General features: G+C 39.3%; 1 protein-coding gene across 1 annotated transcript; it reads right to left on the bottom strand.

Moving 5' to 3' along the window:
• Positions 1 to 3,186: 3,186 nt before the first annotated feature.
• On the bottom strand, positions 3,187 to 9,734 carry LOC133718169 (3-hydroxyisobutyryl-CoA hydrolase 1-like). The gene is made up of 2 exons (XM_062144987.1): positions 9,336 to 9,734; positions 3,187 to 4,265 (listed from the first exon to the last, which is right to left on the bottom strand). Exons 1-2 carry the CDS (start codon positions 9,676 to 9,678, stop codon positions 3,604 to 3,606), a joined length of 1,005 nt encoding a protein of 334 aa, XP_062000971.1. The 5' UTR covers positions 9,679 to 9,734; the 3' UTR covers positions 3,187 to 3,603.
• Positions 9,735 to 10,857: the final 1,123 nt, after the last annotated feature.

Genomic DNA, 10,857 nt, shown 5'->3' with positions numbered 1-10,857 from the left:
TTACAATTCAATCAACTCTCAATCATTACTTCACCAATGTCACACCATCCAATATATATATTCCACGTAAATATATATATACGTAGTCATTCACGCAGGAATGACCTCTAATACCAACTATAGTTCATACGTATTAAAACCAAGAAATTCATTTTATACTTAAATTCATTTTCTTACCTGTGAGCCGTAGCCCTATGAACCGTAGTCGATCGAGTTCATATTATTTCAAACAAATCTTTATTTTCGAAAACGATTTACAATTATCAATCAATTCCGACAATTAAATAACTCGGTTCGTAAATGAACCACGTGAGATTTACTCACCGCAAAATCCCGCTGCGTCTTCATACACCATACGAGATACACAAGCGTAACAATCTGTCTAAACAACTTCGTCAAGCACCTAATAAAATACGACCTCGATTTAGTACCCGAACACTAAAAACAATTAATTTCCGAACTCCCAAATCAATCCAACAATCCGAAAGTAACGCCAATTGAGGCGAAACTTCATCTGAGACCACCTAAAGTCTTCGGAACACTTCTATGGTCAATATAACAAAACTACAAGTCGATCGGACAGCTGGATCCTCACGGATCGAACATCGATCGAACCGAAAATCCTAAAACTTTGAAAATTCATAACTTGCTCATACGATTTCCAAAAATTACAAACTATATATCGACATGCTTGTATCAACGAGTAGATCACTATGAGGAGCAGAAACTGCCCCAGAGGTGGCCGGAAGCCGCCGGAAACGGCCGCCATAGACTGCGGCGCTGCCGCCAACCACTGTGGATGACGGTGAAACCATGGTGCACCACTTCGTCTCAACATGGTGAACAACTTTCATAACTATCTCGAGGTCAGAAAACAACGGGAAGAGGTCGGAAATTACCTCACAAGCTTCGGTTTGGCTAGAAAATTTGCAGAAACCGGTGACAACTCCGACGAACGTGAAAACGTCCACCACTCGGCCCGATCATTCGTAAAGCTTGTTCAGCAGCTCAAGGCGAGATCAACAAGAATCTAGAAGATTGGTAGCCGGAAACTCGATATATCGGCTTTGACTCGATTTTGGACCTAAATAGGGTCGAGCTTCTCGTCGCCACTACAGGCCGTGCCGCGGTGCAAGGCTGCTACTGGCAGATGCGCAAGGTAGAGGCGATCCTAACCCAAGAATTGCACGTCCAAAGGTGGCCGGAGGAGGAAGAAATGGCCGGAAGAAGAAAGAGGGCGATTTCCGGTCGAGAGAGAGAGAGAGAGAGAGAGAGAGAGAGAGAGAGAGAGAGAGAGAGAGAGAGAGAGAGAGAAGCTCGGGTTTCCCAAAATGGAAACCTTTTTGGGAAACCCGGGCTTTCTGCAATTTCTGAAAATTTCGTCCTTTTATCAAAATGGAAACTTTTTCCGAATGCAATAACTTCTTCATACGAACTCCGATTTTTGCGTTCCGCATATCCACAAACTCGTATCAACGTGCTCTACGACTTTCATGAAGGAAGTTCTCACAGAATCTAAACGTATAAAAAGTCAACCCATGAATCAAAACATTCCGAGTGAATAATTGTCCGAAACACTTCCGCTCCACCCTCGAACCACGAAATCGAACCAACAAACACTTATTAATTCCAGGAAACATTTAGAAATTAATAACGAATTTCCGGGGTATTACACAAACATTGCTTGGAGGAAGTTTTGTTTGACTGGAATTTGTGTAATTGGATGCTAGGTTGAGAATCTGAGCATGTGGTTTTAGTCACGTGTTGACTTATGTAAGCATGATATGGAAGGATATGAAATTAATGGTTGTAGGTGTAAGTTATGAGCTTATCGTTGTTTAGGTAGAGGTGACTTGAGAATGTGTTTCTGCTTTGTGGTTTTGAGTTTACTCATACAAGCTTTCATAAGCTTACCAGGTTTGTTGTGTGGCAACCCGGTGCACTATTCAATGGTGTAGGGGTTGATCCTACAAGTCAGGGAAATCGTGGCTAAAGCTGAGACCTTGTAGCAGCTGATCGGGTAGGAAGCTAATTTTGTGGTTTTACTGTTGTTAAGACTTCCGCTGTGTAGTAAGCTCTGAGGAGCAATTTCTTATTATATTGTTAATGCAATTTAATTTGCAAACTCTGTGTAATGTAATATGTGACTCTAAAGAACAAGTCTGTATTCACATTGTGGGTTCAGGACATAGCTAGTTGCCTTTGTTTAAAGGAAAATTTTCTTAACTGTTTTGTTTGATGTCCGAACCATCACGCCCGGGGTTCTTGTGTTGGTTGATTTTGTATTTTTACTTGTGATTGAAATTCGGGGCGTGACAATCAAGGAATTATTAAGTTATATATTACATGGGGTCTATATGATTTTTTTTAATAAATGTATTATCATATAATTTAGCAAGTTATTAATTTAGCACGTTGTTCTAAAAAATATATCATATATGAAAATGTCTGCTCATCTAAGAAACAATTTTTAAGGGACAAGTGAATCTGACGGCTGAAAATAAATGCACAGTTTTAAGTTGTTATCATTTCTACTTTTATATTTAATAGATGTGGTTGAGATGCATTTGTCCATCACAGTCCCTTAAAATTATCCCTTAGAGCTACTCCAATAGCTTTTCCCATATTTTGATTTTTCTCTATTTTAAGGAAAAATGAGCCTCTTTTGCTCCAACAGATTCCCTATAACTATCTCCATTTTAGGAATAGTGAGGAAAGAGAAAACCAAATTTCCTAAATTTACAGCAATCTCTAAAATTTTAAGGAAGAATTATGGAGATTTTAGAGATTGCTGTAAAATAGGGAATTTGTTGGAGTTGGAGAAGAAAAATAGGCTAAAGTTTTGACTTTTACTTCTCTATAATACAAAAATTATAGAGAATCTGTTGGAGTTGCTCTTAAGTGAGCAAATATGCATATATCAATGATTGCAAATTATAGTTTTGGCATTTGAAGTTAATTTATCATAAAGTCTCATGATACTTTTATTAATGCACCGTGAGCGTTTTAGGTACTACTAACAAGTAGGATATTATTCTTCAACTGATTTTTATATAGTATTAATGCATTGCGAGCCTTTCATGATAATTGTATTAATGCACCACGAGCCTTTTAGGTACTACTAACACGTAGGATATTATTCTTTAACTGATTTTTATAAAGTAGATGAATCATTGTAGGCATAAGTATTACATTAGAAAGGAGATATTTTCTAGTATATTATATAGGAGTACAAGATGAACCGATAATTATCTAGTGATCCCAACTCGATCAGGTTGTTGTAAATTATGAATGGATCTATGCATTTTAATATAACCAGAACATTTCATATCTTTCCAGCCAAGTTTATTCTTTCTTTACTATAGAAGTTGCTAGCTTTTGATGAGTTTTTTGATAATCTTCTTATTCTTAAATCTTGGAAATGGCAGTGACAGGCAAATTGAATGTTTGAGGGAGGTTTAATTCTTCATCATCATCCAACCTAAAGAAGTAGTGCTCAACCATCTAGTCCGTGACGAGCTCCAATCTAGAAGGCTTCCACTTTGGGTTCTTATCTTTGTCCAACAACATAGCTCTGCAACCCTCCATGAAGTCCTTGTTGATTTACCCATGCAAAACATGAGAAATAATTCTATATTCGCGAACAATGCACTCACCAACTCCTTGAAGCCGCCTTCCTCCTTGAATCGATCTTAAAGTAATCTTCAAACTTGTTGGTGATGCCTGTCTTAGTGATTGAATTGCTGACGATAACCATTCATGGTGATCAGTTATGTTGATTATGGTAGCAAGCTCATTCTCTAGGCTACTTAATATGTCTTCCATTGTTGATTGAGAAAAACACTTGTCAATAACATCCATATAGTGGTAAGCACTCTTGGTTTTTGGAGCTGGTTGCTCAGAGTATTCATCTAGAATAGCTGAAATAATAGCATAGTCATCAGTTGAGCTTGTATTAGTTGAAGAGGCGCCTAGTTTTCTTATTAAGGCTTCTTCTAGCAAACCCAAGTTAGATGAGGGAACATAGTGAGTTGCTAGACCCAAAGCAAGCATTTCAGGACCGTCCAATCTAGCACCTGTAAGACCAAGATACTCTCCAAAGAATCCAGGAAGTCTTGAAACGTAGTAAAAGGAACCAACATCAGGAAACCCTCCAATAACTGGTTCTGGCATAGCAAACACTGTCTTCTCCGTTGCTACACGAAAGCTACCGTGTATAGAAATACCTGCCCCACTCCCCATAGTGATTCCATTAAGAAATGAAACTTGTAGTGTAGTTTTTATCAGAACAAGTGAATAATTTGGTGATTCTTTATTCTTCTCCTTGAGGAGGAATATATACAATTACATTGTGTGTACAGTAAGAAAGGCAATGAATACTGCTTACAATAGGAAACTAAATCCTAATTGATTACAAAATATTTACAAGAATGTTTACAGCTCATTCCAACACTCCCCCTCAAGTTGGTGCATAGATGTCAATCATGCCCAACTTGTCAAGTGAGCTGTTAAATGCTTTTCCTGAAACTGCTTTGGTTAGAATATCTGCTAACTGCTCTTCTGATTGGACAAATGGAAACCGGATTTTTTTCCGGTCCAAATTTTCCTTAATGAAGTGTCGATCTACCTCAACATGTTTTGTATGGTCATGCTGAACTGGATTATGTGCTATTTCAATTGCAGCCTTGTTATCACAGTGTAAGTCCATTGACTTCCTACTCTTGAAGCCCAAATCCTTCAACAGATGTCTAATCCATAGCAACTCACAAACTCCATGCGCCATGCCTCTGAACTCTGCTTCAGCACTAGACCTTGCAACCACTTTCTGTTTCTTACTTCGCCACGTCACGAGATTACCTCCAACAAAGGTAAAGTATCCCGAAGTAGACCTTCTATCTACCTTTGAACCTGCCCAATCTGCATCAGTATACCCCTCAATTGTCAACTCTTCTTTCTTGGAAAATAACAATCCTTTCCCTGGAGCAGCCTTTAGATACCTCAAAATTCGATAAACTGCATTCATGTGGTCTTCACTGGGAGCATGCATAAACTGACTAACTACACCAACTGCATATGCAATGTCTGGTCTAGTATGAGATAAATATATTAATCTACCAACAAGACGTTGATACCTAGACTTATTTGTGGGAACTTGATCTTTCCATTCACCTAGTCTATGATTCATCTCCATAGGTGTCTCAACTGGTTGACAACCAAGCATTCCAGTTTCTGTCAATAAATCAAGGACATATTTTCGTCGGGACAATGAGATCCCTTCTTTTGACTTAGCCACCTCAATTCCCAAGAAATACTTCAGCTGTCCAAGATCTTTCATCTCAAATTCAGTCGCCAAATAATCCTGTAATGCTTTCCTTTCTACTGGATCATCTCCGGTTACCACCATATCATCTACATAGACTATGAGCACTGTCAACTTACCAGCTTTGCGCCTGATGAAGAGAGTATGATCAGAATTACTCTGCCGATAGCCAAATGCTTTCATAGCCTTTGTGAATCTGCCAAACCACGCTCTGGGTGATTGCTTCAGGCCATACAACGACTTCCTTAACCTACACACCTTACCAACCTCTGACAACTTGCACTGACTTCCTGGCGGCATATCCATATAAACTTCTTCTTCTAAATCTCCATGTAGGAATGCATTCTTCACATCATATTGTTGTAATGGCCAATCATAAGTGGCAGCCAAAGACATAAGTATTCTAATGGTATTAATTTTCGCCACTGGAGCAAATGTCTCCTGGTAGTCAACTCCATACTTCTGGGTATAGCCTTTTGCTACAAGTCTTGCTTTGTACCTGTCTATGCTCCCATCTGCCTTCAGCTTCACTGTATATATCCATCTACATCCAACAGTCTTCTTTCCATGAGGTAACGGTACAATCTCCCAAGTAGCATTCTTCTGAAGTGCTTCCATCTCTTCATTCATTGTCGTCCTCCACTTTGGATCATCCAATGCTTCCTGCACAGTTCTAGGAATAGCCACAATAGATAATTGATTGATAGTTAGTGCATATGACTCGGACAACCTATGGGTAGACACATGGTTAGCAATTGGATATTTGGATGTTGCCCTAAGATCAGGCTCATACTGTTTCCTTGGAATTCCCTTGTTTGATCTTTGAGGATATCTAGGTTCAACAGGTCTTATAGGAACATATGATTGATTAGACTCTATGGGATTATACGGAACTATTTCTTGACAAGGGTTTACCTGTGGGTGAGTCTCCCAGGAAGTATCCTCATGCAATGGTGTAGAAGGGGGCAAATCAACTTCTTCTTCAGTTCGTTCTAGTGGCCTGTTTGACTGATCGAGAATATTTGGTGGGTCAAAAAAAACTTCTGAATTGGTAGGAGCAGCTGGAAAACCCTCTGAATCAGCAGGAGCAACTGGAGTGGAATTTGACGAGTCAGTGCCCTGCTTTGAAGGGTCGAAAAGAACCTGCTGTAGCAATCTTTCTTCCACTTCTTCGATTTCAGAGAAAATATCTTGAGAATTCTCTTCCATATACCTCTTCTCCCCCTGAAGAGAAGGCTCAGGAGCTTTGCTTGGAAAGTACGCTTCACCTTCGTGAAAAGATACATCCAAAGAAACATGGAGAGTCTTCGTCTGAGGATCATAACACCGGTACCCCTTTTTAAACTCCGCATAACCAACAAAGATACATCTTTTGGCACATGGATCAAGTTTGGTCCGTAGAGGTTTAGGAATGTGTACATATGCTACGCACCCAAAGACTCGAGGTTCCAAATTGGGTAAAGTAGGAGCAGAGACCAATCTACATAACTTTTGCTGAGGAGTCTCAAAATCAATTACACTAGAAGGAGTTTGGTTAATAAGATAAGCTGCAGACTTCAATGCTTCACCCCAATATTCACGAGGCACATTCATTCCAAAGAGAGAGGCACGAAGAACTTCTAACAACTGACGATTCTTTCGTTCTGCTAGACCATTTTGCTGTGGAGTATAAGCACAAGAAGTTTGATGACGAATGCCCTGAGACTGGCAAAACTCTGCCATGGCATTACTCGTATACTCACCCCCATTATCCGACTGAAGGACCTGAATCTGTCTCTGGTACTGGGTAGAAACCATCTTGTGAAAGGCTTGAAATGCCTGACATAATTCCCACTTATTTTTCATCAACATTACCCATGTCATCCGGGTGCACTCATCAATAAAAGTAACAAAGTATTTAGCACCTGACACAATAGAATATTTTGCTGGACCCCAAACATCAGAGTGAACAGTCATGAAAGGAATTGAACTTTTATTTAAACTTGGTGAATACGAAATACGGTGGCTCTTGGCCAGTTCACACACATGACACTTAAAATCGGACTCACTAACAACTGAATACAAATGAGGCTTCAACTTCCGAAGATATCCAAAAGACAAATGACCCAAACGACGATGCCATAACCACACTACTGCTTTTGCATCTTCGACTCCCCCGACCTTGTGTGCTTGTCCCAATTTCTGATTTCCCTTATCTGTCAAGTCGAGGTAGTACAAATTGCCCCTTCTAACACCACAGCCAAGAATCTTCCGGGTTAGGATGTCCTGAAATATACAAAATGCAGGCCAAAAGATTACTAGACAGGATAGGGCCGCAGTGATTTGGCCGACAGATAATATGTTGTAAGCTAAAGATGGAACAATAAGAACAGTATCCAAGGTTAGGGAAGGAGATAAAATTATAGAACCCTCTCCAGTGACTGGAGAAGGACTACCATCTGCAGTAGAGATAATGGCTTGAATGGAGGGTTTGATGGATTGGAGTTGATTTGGGTCATTAGTCATATGATCTGATGCACCTGTATCAATTATCCATGTAGTACTACTAGCACTGGCATTAACATTGAGAGACCTACCAAGGTTACCTGTTTGAGTCACATTTGCTTGTGGCAGCTAGCGGGTATCTGTTTCTTGAGATGTTTCGGTAGTTGCAACTGCAGCTTTGCCTCCAATATTCTTCCGAGGCCTCTTGGTGAAATCCCACCATTCTGGATAACCCACAATTTCATAACACTTCCACTTAGAATGACCAGCATCCCCACAATGTTGACACACCAAACCTCCGGGTCGGATGGAAGAGCTATTCCGAGGCTGAAAACTTTGTTGAGAAGCTCCGGGTTTTGTCTGTGAGAATCCAGGAGGTGGGCCTTGTCGAGGACGATTTGCCATTGAGGCGGAGCCCTCCAGGTTAAGTCTATTGACAGCCATAACTGTACTTTCTGCATTCATTGAAGAATTTCCCATAGTCTTCTTTTGTTGCTCCACCATACGCACATAAGCATAACTGCTCTCAAGATCCAGCTTTGGTTCCTTCCTCAAAATTTATCCACGCACCTGGTCAAAGTCTGAATCAAGACCACTCAAGAAGATATGAACCCGAAGTCTCTTCATAGAGGTGCTGAGCTGAGTAACTCCTTCCACCGTGTCTTCTTGAGTTGTGCTCCTGTGATCAATTTCTTGAAAAATAGCAATCAATTCATTATAATATGTAGAGAGAGGTCTACCATTCTGCAGAGTAGTGAATGATTTCCGGTTCAATTCAAAAATTCGAGTCTCATCAGACCCATCATAAAAGGTCTTGGAAACAGCTTCCCAGATTTCCCGAGCGGTGCCAAGACGAATGAATCTCTGCATCAGTGATGGAATCATTGAATCAATAAGCCAACTTTTGACTTTGTGGTTGTCAGTGACCCACATATCATAGTTGAGATCTCCGGGTGCTGGTTTGACGGTTGTGCCGGTAAGGTAGCCGACTTTGTTGCGCGCACCAATACGCATCTCCATGACTTGAGACCAAAGAGAATAATTGGTTTCATCTAAGATGACGCCAGTAGGGAATGGTGAATTATCACTGTGATACTGAACATGAACAATTGGTGGAGGTGGAACTGTGGATGACGATGCAGATGATAGAGGTGGAAGGATTCGTTGCGGGTTCCCGTCGTCAACCATGGCTGTGTAAGGATTTCGATTCGATTCTGTTTAGAACTGTTTTGGTGTTTTGGTTGTTTGTGTTTGCAGCGGAATGGGATGGAAATTCGATATTCGGGATTCGGTATTCGGAATTCGGGATTCAGGGATTGGAAAGCAGGAGAGCGTTGTCCTATGATTTAGGATCGAACAGCTCTGATACCATATCAGAACAAGTGAATAATTTGGTGATTCTTTATTCTTCTCCTTGAGGAGGAATATATACAATTACATTGTGTGTACAGTAAGAAAGGCAATGAATACTGCTTACAATAGGAAACTAAATCCTAATTGATTACAAAATATTTACAAGAATGTTTACAGCTCATTCCAACAGTTTTTGTTGCTAGGAAATACATTAGAGTGTATCGAATTTTGAAAAAATTGAGAGTAGGTCTCAAATTGACATTGTAGAGATGACGTGCTACATACACAACATCACCACCAGCACAAAAAGCTTTTCCGCTACCTTTGAGAATGACTAACTTGACAAAGGCATCGTGCTCGAAGTTGAGGAAGAGCTCAAACAATCGGAAGATCATGGGATTGGAGATAACATTCAATTTTTTAGGCTGGTGGAGTGTCAATGTCCTAATGAATGGATTATTTTCTTGTACTAGAATCTCTGGATTCCCATGATCATGATGATCTGAGCTGAAAGAAGCCATATGTTGTGATCAAATAACTACTGAAAAATGGGTAATGGGAAATGCTTAGTGATCAATGGGAAATGCTTAATTACTGCATAATATGGAACTGTTGTGGCCATCTGATATAGAACACTAATGTGAAAATGGTTGTAGGTTGCAATAGACTAACAGTATCATGCTCATAATTACAATATGCACCATGTGCCAACAATTGCAATTTTCTTTTGCTTTAATATTGTCTTTGGATGAAGGAATAAAAGAGGGAATTTAAATAAAAATGAGGAATTGATAATTCTTAAACATGAATTACCTCGTTTGACATTCTAAACATGGAAATTATAAAAAATTTTGTGGAAAAAAAAATATGAAGGAATTGATTGTATGAATTCCTCACTTAATTTCGTGTCATTTCGAATTTCCTGCAAAGGTTTCTTCTTATCTCTTTATTAGTTTCCAAAACAATACGTTTAAAAAAAAAATTTAGTTTATTTTAAACTTTCTTAATTTATTAGCCATTCCAAATTCTAAAAATTTACAACCAAATAATGGAAATTGCAACTAATGAAATGTTAACTAAGTGTTTTTGTCCATTTTCCCACTTACCTAATTAAGTTTTTTTAATTCCCCCTTACCCAAAACACTCTAAGGAAGTCTTCCCTAATACCCCATTAAGTTTAGTTTTTTTTTGTTTTTTTGTTTTAGACTATTTTACCCTCACCCCCTTGTTACTTAGAGAGAGAGAGAAAATGGAAGAGAGAGAAACCATAAGAGACTTCTGTTTGGACCCAAAATGAGCATTTTGGTTTGACAAAGCGTGTCTTGGAGAAATTGAGCCAATATCAGTGGCTCACATATATATTTTCGATAAGTTCAAAAATATATTATTAAGAGGCTAAATAAGGCCTACCAAACATGGAAATGAAAAATCAACTTTAGCAAGAAATGAGGGATGGCGGACTAACCATCCGAACTCCAAATCAGTTGAAACTTTCCAGATTAATTCTAGACATCCCATTGATCATTTCTTATGAAGAGTGCCAAAGCTCGTTCGGAGTGGAAAACCTTCAAACAAACAGTCCAATTTTCTGCAGAAGCAAAACTTGGAAACTGGACCTGTAAGAGGTCTAGCAGTGTTTTCGGCCCAACCACTATATAAAAAGCTCTGAAAATTTATCAGGGTGATCTACACTCATATTG

The sequence above is a fragment of the Rosa rugosa genome, chromosome 6 (assembly GCF_958449725.1).
Source record: "Rosa rugosa chromosome 6, drRosRugo1.1, whole genome shotgun sequence".
In the NCBI taxonomy this organism is placed as follows: Eukaryota; Viridiplantae; Streptophyta; class Magnoliopsida; order Rosales; family Rosaceae; genus Rosa; species Rosa rugosa.
The sequence above is the reverse complement of the archived record's forward strand: the minus strand, read 5'-3'. Positions and strand labels throughout refer to the sequence as shown.

What these genes read in the sequence shown, in the direction of transcription:
- LOC133718169 (XM_062144987.1), bottom strand. Translation starts at nt 9,678, where the DNA reads ATGGCTTCTTTCAGCTCAGATCATCATGATCATGGGAATCCAGAGATT. An exon ending in AACAAAAACTGTTGGAATGA is followed by an intron (nt 4,266 to 9,335) that starts GCTGTAAACATT and finishes CTACACTACAAG; the next exon opens with TTTCATTTCTTAATGGAATC.